The sequence below is a fragment of the Clupea harengus genome, chromosome 21 (assembly GCF_900700415.2).
Source record: "Clupea harengus chromosome 21, Ch_v2.0.2, whole genome shotgun sequence".
NCBI classification, from domain to species: Eukaryota; Metazoa; Chordata; class Actinopteri; order Clupeiformes; family Clupeidae; genus Clupea; species Clupea harengus.
The window spans coordinates 6,097,209-6,114,708 of record NC_045172.1 but is presented as its reverse complement, the minus strand read 5'-3'; the positions used below and the strand labels follow the sequence as shown (position 1 = coordinate 6,114,708).

At 46.7% G+C, this 17,500-nt stretch overlaps 1 protein-coding gene across 1 annotated transcript in view; it reads left to right on the top strand.

Annotated features, from left to right (window-relative positions):
- Positions 1-17,500, top strand: part of LOC116218257 (myotubularin-related protein 5) — a gene marked incomplete at its 5' end in the record, with an annotated part of 39,769 nt that overhangs the window by 2,068 nt on the left and 20,201 nt on the right. The window contains 17 exons of the mRNA XM_031559171.2: positions 371-481; positions 4,492-4,597; positions 4,870-5,002; positions 5,197-5,305; positions 6,234-6,347; positions 9,294-9,371; positions 9,474-9,587; positions 9,913-10,041; positions 12,481-12,579; positions 12,896-13,112; positions 13,347-13,459; positions 14,558-14,707; positions 15,301-15,369; positions 15,694-15,852; positions 16,270-16,538; positions 16,794-16,966; positions 17,385-17,458. Coding sequence (XP_031415031.2) covers positions 371-481; positions 4,492-4,597; positions 4,870-5,002; positions 5,197-5,305; positions 6,234-6,347; positions 9,294-9,371; positions 9,474-9,587; positions 9,913-10,041; positions 12,481-12,579; positions 12,896-13,112; positions 13,347-13,459; positions 14,558-14,707; positions 15,301-15,369; positions 15,694-15,852; positions 16,270-16,538; positions 16,794-16,966; positions 17,385-17,458 — 2,217 coding nt within the window. The remainder of the gene's footprint in view (positions 1-370; positions 482-4,491; positions 4,598-4,869; positions 5,003-5,196; positions 5,306-6,233; positions 6,348-9,293; positions 9,372-9,473; positions 9,588-9,912; positions 10,042-12,480; positions 12,580-12,895; positions 13,113-13,346; positions 13,460-14,557; positions 14,708-15,300; positions 15,370-15,693; positions 15,853-16,269; positions 16,539-16,793; positions 16,967-17,384; positions 17,459-17,500) is intronic.

Sequence of the window (17,500 nt, the reverse complement as noted above, 5' to 3'; positions counted from 1 at the left end):
CACACACATAAATGCACACACGCACACACATACACACATTTACATCCTGACACTCAAACCTACACTTGACCACACAGAAGCTTTCTGGGTCAGACCTCTACACATACACACATTTAAGTAGTTTATCTGAAACCTATTCCATAAGGACTTCCTCATTCAAACCCATGCTCCCGACTACACATATGTTGTGTGCCCAGGACACACAAGAAGACTTAAGAAATACTCTTGCATATATTGACTCAGTGCGTGTGTGTTCGTGTGCGTGTGCGTGCGTGCGTGTGTGTGTGTGTGTGTGTGTGTGTGTGTGTGTGTGTGTGCGTGTGTGTGCGTGCGTGTGTGTGTGTGCGTGCATGTGTTTGTGTTGCTGCAGAACTGTCTGGGCCTGATCTACACGGTTCATGTGGATGGCCTTAATGTTCCCATGGAAACGGTCATCGGAAACCTCCTCACATGCACCATTCCCATTGCCGGGGGCTCTCAGGTGAGTTTGTGTCCACCACACACACACACACACACACACACATACACACACACGCACACACACACGCACACACGCACACACACACGCACACACACACGCACACACACACACGCACAGACGCACAGTCTGCCTCACCCCGTTTCCTCACTTTTAGTTTTTCTCCCTCACAGTTCTGTTCATCAGGTGTATGCTGAAATGAAAAATGTAATGCAATTTATTCATTTTGTTTGTGAGATTTGATTTTTCCTTTGTACTCTAAAACCTTTGTGTGTGTGCGTCTTTAGACATGAGTTCACTGCTTGTTAAGGAAATGTGTGCAGAAATGTTTTTAAATGGTTTTAAAACACTGGCTTCCATCAGCTAAACAGCCAATCTCACACCATCACAAGGATCCACCAATAGGAACGCAGATCAGATGGGTGGTCAACAGCCTCTAACCAATTAAGATGGTTGCAAGAAAACATTCCTGTGACAATTTGTCTTATTTGTGATACCTTTATTTTGACACAGTACCGTAGGTTTTGTTTTCTGTATTCTGTCTTTATATAATTTGTAATACTTAAACCCATGATGGTCAATACTATTGGCAAAGCTCCAGAGGAGTATCGCAGGGACTGATATGGATCAGTTTAATGAAGACATTTGAGAGCGAGCCATATATTTCAGTGATTTTGTCCTAAAATGGTGGTTCCCAATTAATAGTGACCTCAAGTTTTATTTCCCTCTGACCTTGGTTCCACTGTGCTGCCCGTTACATGTGTTCCCCTGCTGCTAATGATGCTGGGTCTCAGCATTACCATGTGTCACAAATAATGACGTCCCCCTTACCCCTCAAAAACGTCCATTTCAGCTGGTTTCCTTCCTAGTTGTCACACTGAAACGTCTCCCCCGCATTTGTCTGAGGTTTAAACTTGGTTCCTATTTGTTACAGACGGATGAGTCGCCAGTCTGTAGTTTAAACATGGTTCCTCTGAACCTAACCTGTGACTGGCTACTGGGCTGTTTCCAGGTAACCTAATCCCGGCCCCCCTCTTTTGCTCGCTTCAACCAATCAAACCCATTGTGATTCTCAAAGTAGCCAATCAAAAAAAAAAAAATTCAAAAAAATTCTTTCTTTCTTTTTTTGTTGCTTCATCATCTGAAAATTGAGCTGAGTCATGGCTGGTTATGCTGCTTACTCCCTGCTTCTGGTCGATCTTGTGGCCGAATTGTGGCTTCTGTTAACCCCTCAATCATTTCCCACAGTGATTCCATTAACCTGTCCGTCATTCTTTGGTGAATCCCCTCCAATCAGCTCGCTGTGTCAGAAATGACTCCACCCCCCTCGGTACTGTTTGTTGTCATCTGTTCGCGTTGTTGTACATGTTGCCATGACGGTGTTTGAGTTTACCAACACCGTGTGTTTTTGCCCTCCTACGTGCTTAATCACTGCACCTATAATCTGTGTCCCTCTATCCACACACACACACACACACACACACACACACACACACACACACACACACACACACACACACTAGTTTCCTATGTCTGGTTGTTTGGTCAGGTTGACCATATGGGCAGCCCAACGGCAGATGGTTCCTAAGCTGACAATGAGTGCGTGAATGAGAGACACACACACACACACACACACACACACACACACACACACACACACACACACACACACACACACACAGCGTTTTTGTGCAAGGATGTCACAGAGGATTTATGTAGAAATCCCAGGCTCTCTTGAATAGTGTGTGTGTGTGTGTGTGTGTGTATATGTGTGTGTGGGTGCGTGCTTGTGTGTGTGAGTGTGTGTGAGAGTGTGAGAGAGATGGAGAGCGAAAGGGGACATATGTGTCAGAGAGGGAACAGAGAGGGAAAAGGGGGGCAAACCACTGTGTGTGTGTGTGTGTGGGTGTGTGTCTCACACAATGTTTTGTGTCTGCCTGCTGCCTAAGAATGAGATTCTCACATACACTCGCTCTCTCTCTCTCACACACACACGCACACACACACACACACACACACACACACACACACTGAGGTACAGAGACAGTCATACACACTCACATCCACTTTACTGCCATGATGAAACGCCCTTTGGAGGAGAGCATCTTTTGGGACAGTCATCATGAAGGGAGCAATACTCTAAAGACAACCTGCCTAAAGGAATACAGGTTCATTTTCATAACAGATCTGTACATTTCAGGGATTCACCTTCAAATGTCTTCAATTGTGGCATTTCTGTACCGAAATGTGTATCCGCACACACACACACACCCACACCCAGCATGAATAGGACAGTGCAGCTGAGCTGTGTGCCTTGCACGTCCCGTCACAGTGAGTGTGTGAGGATTTGTGCTGACGTCCGTCTGCTCGCTCGCGTCCGTGTGTCGTTGAAGTTCCCGTTGCTGCCGCAGTGCCACCAAATTGACGTTCGCCATCTTGCTGTGTCATTGTCCGTCGTCATGTTACAGATTTATTTGTGTGGGTTGTTTTGTGTGTCTTTTTCTCTGTGTTCTTTTTTTTGTTCATGTTTTGAGTTTTGTCCTGCAGCCCTGACACATTTTTATTACATGTGTGTTCTCTTGTGTTGTCTCTCTCTGTGTGTATGTGTGTGTTTATGTGTGCATTTGTGTGTGTGTGTGTGTTGCTAATCTAGCCGGAAGATGAGGAGAGTGAGGAGAGCTCGGTACGCCACCCCTTTATACTCCTCTCTCCAGCTTGTAGCTTCCTGCTATGTTGCCTGTGTGTGTGTGTGTGTGTGTGTGTGTGTGTGTGTGTGGGTGTGGGGTGTGTGATATTGAATCATTAACCGCTTACATTGAAACACAACACTTACACCAGCAAATCACATCCCTGGGCTGAGGCTTGAATGCTGCAGCATTGTGATGCTTTTGTGTGTGTGTGCGAGTGTGTGAATGTGTGAGTGTGTCTGTCTGTCTTACTGTTCAAACCTGCATGTTTGCAGCTGTGGCGTCTGGGTCTTTGTGCTGTCCTTTCCCATGCCTGACAGCAATATCTGTGTGTGTGTGTGTGTGTGTGTGTGTGTGTGTGTGTGTGTGTGTGTGTGTGTGTGTGTGTGTGTGTGTGTGTGTGTGTGTGTGTGTGTGTGTGTGTGTGTGTGTGTGTGGGGAAGTGTGTCTTTGTCAGTGTGTCATCTTTGCAACCGTCTCCTCTTGTAATGTCTGACAGACCTGACTGACTCACACGTGTGTGTGTGTGTGTGTGTGTGTGTGTTGGGGCTGACTTTCATGGCTGATTTGTGGTTTTCCTTCTTGTGGTATTAACTTGCATGTGTGTCGGCGTATCACCGTATCTCCCTCGACAACCAGATCTACCTCACGGACATTAACTACAATCACACCCTTTGTTTGTTATGGGTCCCTAGAGGATAATTATTGTTACATTGCACCTCTTACATGGTACTAAACGAGGCTGTGTGTGTGTATATGTGTGTGTGTTGTGTGTGTGTGTATGTGTATGTGTGTCACCAAGAGCTTTTCCAATTCCTGCACAACATCAGTTGTTCAATCACCCTGTGATCTATTCTGTCCTCTGCTGTCAACCTGTGTGTGCGCGTGTGTGTGTCTGTGAGTGTGTGTGTGTGTGCGTGTGTCTCTGTGTTTGTGCGTGTGTGTGTGTGTGTGTGTGTGTGTGTGTGTGTCTGTGTCTGTGTGTGTGTGTGTGTGTGTGTGTGTGTGTGTGTGTGTGTGTGCACACGCCTGTGACTCACTGGTTTTCTTCCCCATCACCTGGACCTGTAGTGTAGCTGTTAAACCTCACTTCATTAAAGCATATTCACCCTGTCCACACACACACACTTACCTGTGACAGATTTACTGAGACTCTTAAGCCCTGTGCCATTTTGTAAAAAGCAATCTCTTTTTCCATCCCGCTTTTTCCAACCATAACCCTCTCTCTCTCTGTCTCTCTCTCTCTTTCTCTCTCTCTCTGTCTCTCTCTCTCTGTCTCTCTCTCTGTCATCACCCTCTCTCTCATCACTCTCTCTCGGACTTCAGAGGACCATAACCTTGGGGGCGGGAGACAGGCAGGTCATCCAAACGCCAATCAATGATTCCCTGCCTGTGAGTGGCTGCAGCGTGTCCCAGCTCTTCAGACAGCTCGGTAAGCCAATCGGTGCACGCCTGACTCCAGCCAATCAGGGTCCACTGAAGACTTCTCCATATCTGTGTTTACCAATGAAAACTGCATAGAGTGATGGATTTGGTCTCAGAATTACACATCCACAGTGATAAATGTATATTGATAAAGGTTTGTGTGTGTGTGTGTGTGTGTGTGTGTGTGTGTGTGTGTGTGTGTGTGTGTGTGTGTGTGTGTGTGTGTGTGTGTGTGTGTGTGTGTGTGTGTGTGTGTGTGTGTGTGTGTGTGTGTCACAGGCATAGTGAATGTGCTGTACCTGTTTTGCGCTGCTCTGACGGAGCACAAGATCCTGTTCCTATCAAGCAGCTACCAGCGGCTCACGGACGGCTGCAGAGCCCTGCTGGCCATCATGTTCCCCCTCAAATACAGGTGTGTGTGTGTGAAAATACACAGACAGAGAGAGTGAGTGTGTGTGTGTATGTGTGTCCATGAATATGGCCCTGCTGCAAAACACATTTACTTTCCAAATTAGTAATGACTTTTGAAACACTCTGTGTCCTTTCCTCTTCCCCCCCCCCCTCTCTCTTTCTTTCTCTCTCCCTCTCTCTCTCTCTCTCTCTCAGTTTTACATATGTGCCCATTCTTCCTGGGAAGCTGCTGGAGGTTCTCAGCACTCCCACCCCCTTCATCATTGGCGTCAATTCCTTCTTCCGCTCCGAGACGCAAGACTTGGTACGTACACACGTGGTACGTGCGCGCCTGTGTGTTACATGTCCTGTGAGTCACACATGGAGTTCATTAAGCTGCCCTGATGTCATTGCATTCTCTCTGGGAGAGGGTGTGTGCTGCTATGATTGGGGCCTGTAAGGGGCGAGTGTGTGTGTGTGTGTGTGTGTGTGTGTGTGTGTGTGTGTGTGTGTGTGTGTGTGTGTGTGTGTGTGTGTGTGTGTGTGTGTGTGTGTGTGTGTGTGTGTGTGTGTGTGTGTGTGTGTGTGTGTGTGTGTGTGTGCTTGCCCAGTCACTGCAAGCACTCACACTCTCAAGTTAATGAGAGTCATATGACTTGGACCCTACATGCATTGGGTGAGGGGAGATGATGAAGGGTCAGAGGTCACTCCGTTGGCAACGGGCCATGCTGTCCATCTTAATGTAAATGGATTGGGCTGTAATGAGTTGACGATGATGGAGAATATGTATGTGTGTTTATGATGAGTTGGTGATGGAGGAACACTACATGCTTCATGCCTTTCAGGTTGGCTGTCTACTTCTTATCTGATTGTCTCCACACACACACACACACACACACACACACACACACACACACACACACACACACACACACACACACACACACACACACACACACACACACACACACACACAATAGCAATCATCATCATCATCTCTTGGGTCTTCACCAAGAGAGATGCTAGCTGATAATGATCAGTCACTTGTTCTTTTCATCGTGTTCTTTGGGAGAGGACACATAGCAAGGTCATGGAAGTGGACTGTGGGTGAACTACTTCTCCAAATATTATTATGACATTATCCTTCTGATCATTTCTCTCTCTCTCTCTCTCTCTCTCTCTCTCTCTCTCTCTCTCTCTCTCTCTGTGTGTGCGTGTGCCTGTGCGTGTGTGTTTGTGTGCGTGTGAGACAGTTAGATGTCATCATCGCCGATCTGGACGGTGGGACAGTGACCATTCCGGAGTGTGTGCACATCTCCCTGCTGCCCGAGCCGCTGCTGCAGCACACACAGACGGTCCTCTCCATGGTACGTGTATACACTCACACACACACACACACTCACTGCATGAGCACAGATACACCTTATGTCAGAGGATCCACAGCAGCTTTGCAGACCAACACACACACATGTACCCACTTAACAGCATACACTCGTGAGCATGTATTCATCTCTGTCCTTCTGTTTGTGTACAAACAACAGAAATGTTTGACTGTGACCTCCACGCACATACCCTGTTTTTATGGCCTCCTCTGAGGAGAGAGAGAGAGAGAGAGAGAGAGAGAGAGAGAGAGAGAAAAAAAAAAATATGTTTCTCTGGAAAGGCAAAGCAAGCCCAGAGCAGAGAGTTATTCTTGAACAAATGTTTGTTTTTCTGATTGAAGTTTAAACCCCCAGGCGTCAATAAAACTCCCAGCACGCCTCACACCAGCCACACTCAGCTGACACACTTGTAAATGAGTGTGCATGTAATTATACAAGTGTGTGTGTGTGTGTGTATAATCATGTGAGAACCTCACATATGGTCTCTCACTGACTGACCCTCCAAGGGAAACTGTTTTAATTGTAACTCTGTTTTAATACAGGGCCAGTTATGTGAGTGTGTGCTTGTGTGCGTGGGTGGATGGATGGGTCCAAAATAAAAACCCTTTGAAACAAACATAATTGCCACATTTACCACACGGAAGCTATCGCAGCTTGAGTGTTTTATTTCAATTCATATAAGGAAGCAGAATTCAAAGTAAGAGATAACAGACTATGTCCATGAATGCGGTGGTTTTTTTCATACTATAGCAAATAAGCAGGTGTGTGTGTGTGTGTGTGTGTGTGTGTGTCTGTCTGTCTGTGTCTGGCTTTTTCATCTCTTTATGATGGCAGTAAATGTGATGTTTTTCAGTGATCAATACTTCATGAGAAACTCACAGATGATAATACACACACACACACACACACACACACACACACACACACACACACACACACACATACACATACAAACACAAACAAGAGGCCGTCTAGGCCATGATTTTCAGTTATACTCTTGCGTGACCCCCTCACATGCACTATTGCACCCTCCCTCACACTACCAGACTGTGAGAGCGTTTGATAGCACAGGAGAGGGTTTGATGTGTCAGAGTATAGCTGAAAATCATGGCCTAGACAGGCTCTCGTGTGTGTGTGTGTGTGTGTGTGTGTGTGTGTGTGTGTGTGTGTGTGTCTGTGTGCGCATATCATCAGGCTCTCATGTGTGGGTGGCGGTGTGTGTGTGCAGTGTACTTATGAAACCATACTGAACTAAGAAGTATGTTTCCTTTAATGGAAGAGCCTTTGGTACATTTCCACCCTGCCCGTTTCCCTGGTGACCTCACCTCACAGACAAACTCACAAACACACACACGACTCATTTGCCAAGAGGGAACATTGAGAGTTTAAGCTCCCTTCATGGTCTTATTACATTTGATTCAGAAATTCACAACGTGTGTGTGTGTATCAATGTTTCAGAGATGCTTCAGTTAGCATTTATGGCAACAGTTTGTGTGTGTGTGTGTGTGTGTTTGTTTGTGTCTGAAGAGGTATGTGTTCTTTGAAGCACTAGTAGCCTAGTACAGACATGAAACCAGATGTGCCAAACCTCAAACAGCAGAACTTTTTATTGGCTCAGAAGGGGGGTGGCTACTTTCCTTCCTGTGTGTGTGTGGGTGTTTGTGTGTGTGTGTGGGGGGGGGGGGTGTAGGTATATGTGTGAAGTAGTATCTCATACCACATTTGCATCTATAGTCTTCAGTCGAAGTGCAGAAGATGCAGAACAAGTGTGTATGTATGTGTGTGACAGTGGTGGTAGAGTGGCCAGTGGAATGTTTGTGACGTTCTGAGGTGTGTTGTGTGTGTGTGTGTGTGTGTGTGTGTGTGTGGTGTGTGTGTGTGTGTAGGGGGAGCCCAGTGACACAGGGTTAAGGCCACCCACATGTCCTGTGTGTGTGTCCATGTAGGCGTGCATATACACGTGTGTGTGTTTGTGTCCACTCCTGTCCTCGCTGTCTGCCCTGTGCCTCAGTGGCGCCATGGCGACCCGAAGCTCGTTTCCATGGAGCTGAGCTGCCCCTCATTCTAAATGGGATCTTACGCTCATTATTACTCCCACCAGCACGTTGACACACACACACAAGTACACACACAGAATCACTTGGGTCCTCCTCCATGCACACACACACACACACACACACACACACACACACACACACACACACACACACACAGACACACAGAGACACATCGAAACACACATGTACAGACACACACACTGTACACAGTGCAGATGGTAATTGCAGTTGGGAAACTGATAGCAGTGCTTTTGTAAGAGGCGTCTGTTCCCTCGTTCAGTGGACTGGAAAAAAAGGGCTTAATCATCTCAACGATGTTCCAAAGATGCTTCAGATAGCAACCCTGACCACTTTGTCTTTGTGTGTGTGTGTGTGTGTGTGTGTGTGTGTGTGTGTGTGTGTGTGTGTGTGTGTGTGTGTGTCTGCTCAACTCACAGGACTATGCACTCAGTGCAAGGACACTCGCTCATTTAGCTAATGGGTTTTCCAAGAGATTAAACAGCCTCGTGGCTAAGCTGAAGAATATTTATTGATCGCTTCTGTTTATTGGAAATCTGTTGCACACTACCCAGTGCATTACAGGCGGTTGTTTGCCACACTCGTGGAGGCCAATCCATATGGTCACAGCCATATAAGGGAATGCTATGGACTGGGTGGAAAATCACTTTCATATGGTTCTTGTAACATGAACAATCTGCTGCCTGTCATGCATGTTTGTCATCACATAGCCTGCATTGCTTTCAGGCACTATGTGCTATGACAGTTTATACAGCAACCCTGACCACTTTGTCTCTCTCTCTCTCTGTCTGTCTGTCTGTCTGTGTGTGTGTGTGTGTGTGTGTGGGTGTGGGTGTGGGTGTGTGTGTGTGTGCAGGTCCTGGACCCTGAGCTGGAGGTGGCAGACCAAGCCTTTCCCCCATCCTCCTTACAACCCTCAACACAGAAGATCCAGGTAAACATAAACACGTGTGCAAATATCAAACATAAAAGCAATGCTTTGGCTTATTGATTACAAATCTATTTGTCTGTCTGATGTGTGTGTGTGTGTGTGTAGGATAAGGAGATCCGTGGCGTGTTTCTCTGGCTCTTTGCACAGCTGTTTCAGGGGTACCGCTGGTGTCTACACATCATCCGCATCCACCCTGAACCAGTCATACGCTTTCACAAGGTACACACACACACACACACACACACACACACACACACACACACACACACACACAGTCATCATCCAAGGTAAACATATACACATCCGTATCCACCCTGACACCCTCAGACACACTTTAATAAGGTACACTCACACACATACACACACACAAATAATTACACAGGAGAGATCTTTTGTTACAGATAATCCACACCAAGACATTGATTCTCACTTACAATAAACCTGTTGAGTTAATGAGTTTGTGTGTTTGCGTGTGTTTGCTCTTGTCTGTGTGCGCTTGCGCGTGTGTGTGTGCGTGTGTGTGTGTGTGTGTGTGCGTGTGCAGGCTGCATTCCTGGGCCAGCGATCTCAGGCGGAGGACGACTTCCTGACTAAGGTTCTGGACGGGATGGCTTTTGCCCGCTTCGTGTCAGAGAGGGGTCCGCCTTACCGCCCCACCGACCTGTTCGACGATGTGAGTCCAGCACACACACACATAAACACACACACACATAAACACACACACACTCACACACACTCGCCTTCCCCCCGCCACACACACCCTCTCTCTCTCTCACCCACAGATTTAAAATAGAGCTGAGGTACACATCAATGGGAAAGTCCACCCAGTTGATTTCATAGTACACGGTAACTTGGGCAACACCCCTCACACGACTTCTCCTGCACTTTTTATTGGCATAATGTAGACATATCCGGCTCAAACATCAACACACACACACACACACACACACACACACACACACACACACACTCTTACAGCTCTGACGTGGGTCTCTCTCTTCATTATTTAGGGCCATACTGTCACCTGCTCCATGCTCATGTCCACTCGCCTACGTGCAGTCACACACACACACACACACACACACCACACACACACACACACACACCACACGTTCTCCTCCCTGTGCTTCTTACTACGTGAGCTTTTATAACACGCCCCCTCACTGCGCACACACACACACACACACACACACACACACACACACACACACACACACACACACACACACACACACACACACACACACACACACAATGCACAAGTGATATGCTACTCTATCTTGTAGCCATGTTGTCTGTCTTTTGCATTCATACATGTGTGAGTTCACCCCCAGCTCTGAGCCTAACCAACCCACTGCATAGTTTTGATAAATGCTAAAAGTGGGCAAAGGGCTAAACTCCTGAGAATGATGAGTCTCCATCAGCAAATGACAATGAGACTCACGAGCGGGGGTTGGGGGAGGTGGGCCATTTTGTGACGTAGATAGGTACCAAATAGTTGACTCTACAGCAGCTTTGACCTTGGAAGGTTAAGGATGATTTACACACACACACACACACACACACACACTGTTACGTCCACATGGCTCGATGTGGAGATAACATTAAATTGGGAGACCACACAGAGTTAAGATTAAAGAAAAAGGTAATTTATTAACTCATTAAATGAAAATACTTACAAAAAGTCAGTAAATGGGCGGCAAGAGAAAGTAAAGCTCAATGTAGTGCAGATCAGCATAGTGTATGTGTAGTGATAAAATGACAAAAGAGGGAGCTGAGGAACAAAGGTCTTGCAGCCCTGTGCAAGCAACGAAGAACCGAGAAGAGCCCACCAACTCACATCAGGAACTCTTTTTAAATGTCCCCGCCAATCAGCTGCCATCTAGCCATGTTGGCCAGACCAGACGGCTCCCCCTGTAGACTGGAGGGAAAGGGGCAGCCCAAAGTCTTATTTACCAGGGTTTGAGTGAGGCAGACCCAGCACGGCAAAGCCAGGCATGACACACACACACACACACACACACACACACACACACACACACACACACACACACACACACACACACACACACACACACACACACACACACACCACACACACACAGATATTGCTGTCAGGCATGGGAAAGGACAGCACAAAGACCCAGACGCCACAGCTGCAAACATGCAGGTTTGAACAGTAAGACAGACAGACACACTCACACATTCACACACTCGCACACACACACAAAAGCATCACAATGCTGCAGCATTCAAGCCTCAGCCCAGGGATGTGATTTGCTGGTGTAAGTGTTGTGTTTCAATGTAAGCGGTTAATGATTCAATATCACACACCCACACGCACACACACACACACACACACACACACACACACAGGCAACATAGCAGGAAGCTACAAGCTGGAGAGAGGAGTATAAAGGGGTGGCGTACCGAGCTCTCCTCACTCTCCTCATCTTCCGGCTAGATTAGCAACACACACACACACACAAATGCACACATAAACACACACATACACACAGAGAGAGACAACACAAGAGAACACACATGTAATAAAAATGTGTCAGGGCTGCAGGACAAAACTCAAAACATGAACAAAAAAAAGAACACAGAGAAAAAGACACACAAAACAACCCACACAAATAAATCTGTAACATGACGACGGACAATGACACAGCAAGATGGCGAACGTCAATTTGGTGGCACTGCGGCAGCAACGGGAACTTCAACGACACACGGACGCGAGCGAGCAGACGGACGTCAGCACAAATCCTCACACACTCACTGTGACGGGACGTGCAAGGCACACAGCTCAGCTGCACTGTCCTATTCATGCTGGGTGTGGGTGTGTGTGTGTGTGCACATACACGAAGAAGCTTTTTCTGAAGGTTTACAAAGTGGAGTGGACTATGTGTGCAATGCATGGTAGAAAAATAACATCCTGTCTTTCCTATTCACCGCCCTGATTACATCTTATGTCTCCTCTCTTCTCCTCCTGTCTTTCATCTCCTGCCTTCTCCCCCCCCCCCCCTCTCTCTCTCTCTCTGTTCTATCTCTCCTCTCCTCCCTGCTCTCCTGTCACTCTCCTCTTCTTTTATTCCCACCCCCGTCCCAGCTGGTAGCCAATCAGGTGAAGCGGATTCGTCAGGAGGAGGCATTGCCACGTAAAGTGCTGCACCACATCAAGGAGCTTGCTGAACCGCTGTTTAAAAATGTATGTTGAATTCATCTTAACACACACACACACACACACACACACACACACACACAAGCAGTAACGTGTGTGTGTGTACTCTACACTTCAACATGCTATTTGTTTGCATCTACATATTTATTCTCATACAGAGCCACACACACACACACACACACAAGCAGTAACGCATGCGTGTGTGTGTACTCTAAACTTCACACACACACACTCTCATACACACACACACACACACACACACACACACACACACACACACACACACACACACACACACACACACAGACCATAATGATCCTCCTGTCCCTCAATCCTCCTCCAGGAGAACCCGTACCCCGCTGTGGCCATGCACAAGGTCCAGCGGCCGGGCGATGTGCCCCAGACACGCCCCTCTGCCACCCCCACCTCCGCCTGCTTCCCCCACCTGGACGAGACGACGGTGCAGCTGTTCATCGACCACGCCAACGCCAAGCTTAATGGCGCCCCGCCCGTCGTCAGGCCCGAGATGAAGAACCTGGTGCCCTCTGGGCCAACGCTAGGTGGGTGTGGGGAGAGAGAAGGGGCTGTTGGGAGATGTAGTTTAGGAGGGATTGTTGACTCATTGTGTATTCTTTGACTGTAGTTTGAGTTGGTTATACTGTATATATGTTTGACGTGGGTATTCAGTATTTACAACACTTAATAATGTTTAGTAGAATGTGATTTACAGTTTAAAGGATTGTATGAAGTGTGTGTTTTGAAGTGTAAAAGTTGTGTGATGCGTGTGTGTGCAGTGGAATTTGTGGACCGTGTTGGGACTGCACTGGCCAATAGTGCGCGGCGGTTAGAGGTGGTACGGAACTGCATCAACTACATCTTCGACAACAAGATGTTGGAAGCCAAGAAGGTAAACACACACATAAAGTAACACACACACACACACACACACACACACACACACCTAAAGTAACACACCTAAAGTAACACACACATAAAGTAACACACCTAAAGTAACACAAATAAAGTAACACACATACACTCACACTTTTGCATACATAAACATAAATGTAAACGCAATCATACCAATACACACACACACACACACACACACACACATTGAGGCATGTAAGGCAAGGTAAGTTTATTTATGAAGCAGATTTCATACACAGAGGCAATTCAATGCTTTACATAAATAACAGCACAAGGAGCAGCCATATGAAACAAAAAGACGAAGTGCGAAACAATAAAGGATACAAATATTGAGTACACAGTTCATAATGTAGTACTTAAAAGAACAAAGATATAAATAGTACATGATTAAAAGATAAGTAATATAATTAAATTAAGAGTAGAGTGCAGTAAGAATAGAGTGCCAGTTTTAGAGCTCAATCATAGGCACATGAAAATATATTTTTAAATAAATGAAGAAACATTTTTAACCTGGATTTAAATATTGCTACATTTGGGGCACATCTAAGATTATCTGGCAGTTTGTTCCAGTTGCATGCAGCATAACAGCTAAATGCTGCTTCACCATGGTGGGCTCTGGGCTCTGGGCTCTACTAGCTGGCCTGAGTCCATGGATCTGGGCTCTACTAGCTGGCCTGAGTCCATGGATCTGGGCTCTGGGCTCTACTAGCTGGCCTGAGTCCATGGATCTGGGCTCTACTAGCTGGCCTGAGGCCATGGATCGATATATTCTTTAAACATATCAGAGATGTATTCTGGGTCCTTTCAGTGATTTATAGACTTGTAGCGGCACTTCACAAAATCTACTCTGTAACTAACTGGAAGCCGTTTAAGTTTAAACTGTAAACTGGTGTAATGTACTCTGCTCTTGGTCATGGATAAAACACAATAAGCCCACGATAATTCATAAACTCACACAGATATTTTCAAATATGAATGATAATTTGACTCCAAAATAAGATCACAATAGCCCTGAGGTTGTTTGAGATGACTAAAATAACACTGTGTGTGTGTGTGTGTGTGTGTGTGTGTGCAGCTGATGCCAGCGGTGTTGCGAGCGCTGAAGGGCCGTGCAGCGCGTGTGTGTCTCACGCAGGAGCTCAACCAACACGTCCTGCAGAACCGAGCTGTGCTGGACGACCAGCAGTTTGATTACGTCGTCCGCATGATGAACTGCACCCTGCAGGTAAACACACACACACAAGTATACATACATGCACACACACACACACCAATACTATTTAAACATACACGCTCTTATATTCTACTCACACTTTACACACTCCCTTTCTCACATTCATACACACTCCCTCTCAAACACACACACACACACACACACACACACACACACACACACACACACACACACAGACACTATGGCCATGAATATACTCATTGTCTTGGGTAATAAATATTTATGTGCATGTAAATAGTCTCGTTTATGCGTGTGCCCACACATGCACACATCAGTGTATGCACACGTGCCCAGACATGCAAACCTAAAAGCATAGCCACACAAATATATGTTGTTTAAATAGGTCAAACATTGACCTGTTTCCTTGAATACACACATACATCTACAGAAATACACACGCACTGTAGTCATTAAGTCTTTTAAGTATTACACATTGTGAGTGAGTGGATGTGTTAATTTGCGTGTGTGTGTGCAAAATGCAACTGGGTGTGAGTATATCTTTGTTTGTGTGTGTGCATGCATGTTATTGTGTTTGTGTGTGTGAGAAATGTCTGTAAATGTGTATGTGTGTGTTTCTTTCTTAGGACTGCTCCCACATGGACGAGCACGGCATTGCAGCTGCCCTTCTACCCCTGGTCACTGCCTTCTGTCGAGTAAGTATCACACTGTGTGTGTGTGTGTGTGTGTGTGTGTGTGAATGTATGGGGGAGGCTGGAGACTCATGAGAGAGTAGAGTCATGGCAAGTTTTTCAAGTTCCTCTGCCAATGCATTATAATTACATGTAAGGAAGTAACTAATTTTGTGTGTGTGTGTGTCAGAGAGAGAGAGAGATGAAACAGGAGGACATGATATTTTGCAAACTGTGTATATATTTGTGTGTGTGTGTGTGTGTGTGTGTGTGTGTGTGTGTGTGTGTGTGTGTGTGTGTGTGTGTGTGCGCGCGTGTGCGTGTGTGCGTGTGTGTGGTTTCCTGTAGAAACTGGGGGGAGGCATCACTCAGTTTGCCTACAGCTGTGTGCAGGAGCACATGGTGTGGACCAACATGCAGTTCTGGGAGGCCATGTTCTACAGCGACGTGCAGAAACACATTAGATCTCTCTACCTGGAGACAGAGGAGGGAGACTCAACCAGCGCGGTATATATATATACACACACACACACACACACACACACACACACACACACACACACACACACACACACACACACACACACACACACTCTCTCACCCACTGTTACTAAAATAGGCAGATACACAAGGGATTTACTCCAGGTCTGTATCAGAGAGCGTAAACTGATATTGTATATGACATCACAAAGTCATGTAAATTATGAAAAGGTTTTTATAAGGGTTTTGGATTGTTGTTGTCAACTTTTTTTTAAAAGCAAGTTCACTTATGAATAGACACATTTTCTATAGTCATAGTCATAGTTTTCTATTTCATGGTCACATGACCGGAGGGTCTGAGAGAACATTCTGCCATTAGAAATTGTCCTCGTAAACTCTCTTCCAAAACTTGACCTTCCATGACCTTTCTCCCCCCCCCGTCAGGACCAGGAGGCGGTGTCGTTGTCGCTGACGTCGGAGCTGAGCGCTCTGGAGCTGGCGTCGGAGCAGAGCCGCCTGTGGCCCACGCTGACCAAGGAGCTCCAGCAGGAGCGCGTGCAGAAGGAGGAGAGCACGGTCTTCAGCCAGGCCATCCACTACGCCAACCGCATGAGCTACCTGCTGCTGCCGCTCGACACCAGCAAGAACCGCCTGCTGCGCAACACCGGCCTGGGGGACATCGAGAGCGTCAGCAACAGCTACCTCACCAACAGGTACAGACACAGGCACACGTACGTACACGCATGAATACATATACACACACACGCACACACATGCACACACACACACACACACACACACACACACACACACACACACACACACACACACACACACACACACAGAGAACACACCACGTCATACACTCTTGACTCCTGTGCTTTTTAGTGGTTATGTAAACATAATTTCTCTCTCTGTGTGTGTGTGTGTGTGTGTGTGTGTGTGTGTGTGTGTGTGTGTGTGTGTAGCATCACAGGCAGCATGGCTGAGAGCTATGACACGGAGAGTGGCTTCGAGGACGCAGAGACGTCAGACGTGGCCAACTCCGTGGTGCGCTTCATCAACCGCTTCGTGGACAAAGTGTGTAACGAGAGCGGAGTCACCAACGATCACCTGAAGGCACTACACACCATGATCCCAGGTACTCACTAGATCTACACAGACACACACACACACATAGACACACACACACATACACACACACACACATTCTGTGAGAAGAAAAAATGCACACTGGTACAGGCATACTCAAAAACGGTGTGCCCTAACTGGGTGTGCAGCTCTGATTTGTGCTATTTCCGGTCATTGTGTCTTTGTTAACTCTTAATTAGCACTCCGACTCTTAATGGATAACTGTTTAACTAATAAATAATGAACCATTAACTAATAACCAGTAAGCTGGCGGAGTTGCAAGGAATGTGGGTCCGCAGCAGAGTGTCTTTGGGTGTCAAGGAGTCGCTGTACTGTTTGTACTGATGAATGAGTGTGTGTGTGTGTGTGGGTGTGGGTGTGTGTGTGTGTGTGTGTGTGTGTGTGTGTGTGTGTGTGTGTGTGTGCAGACATCGTCCAGATGCACATCGAGACGCTGGACGCTGTGCACCGGGAGAGTAAGCGGCTGCCGCCCATCCAAAAGGTAACCAACTCCCGCTTTTACGTGCCGCTGCCTCCCCCGCCT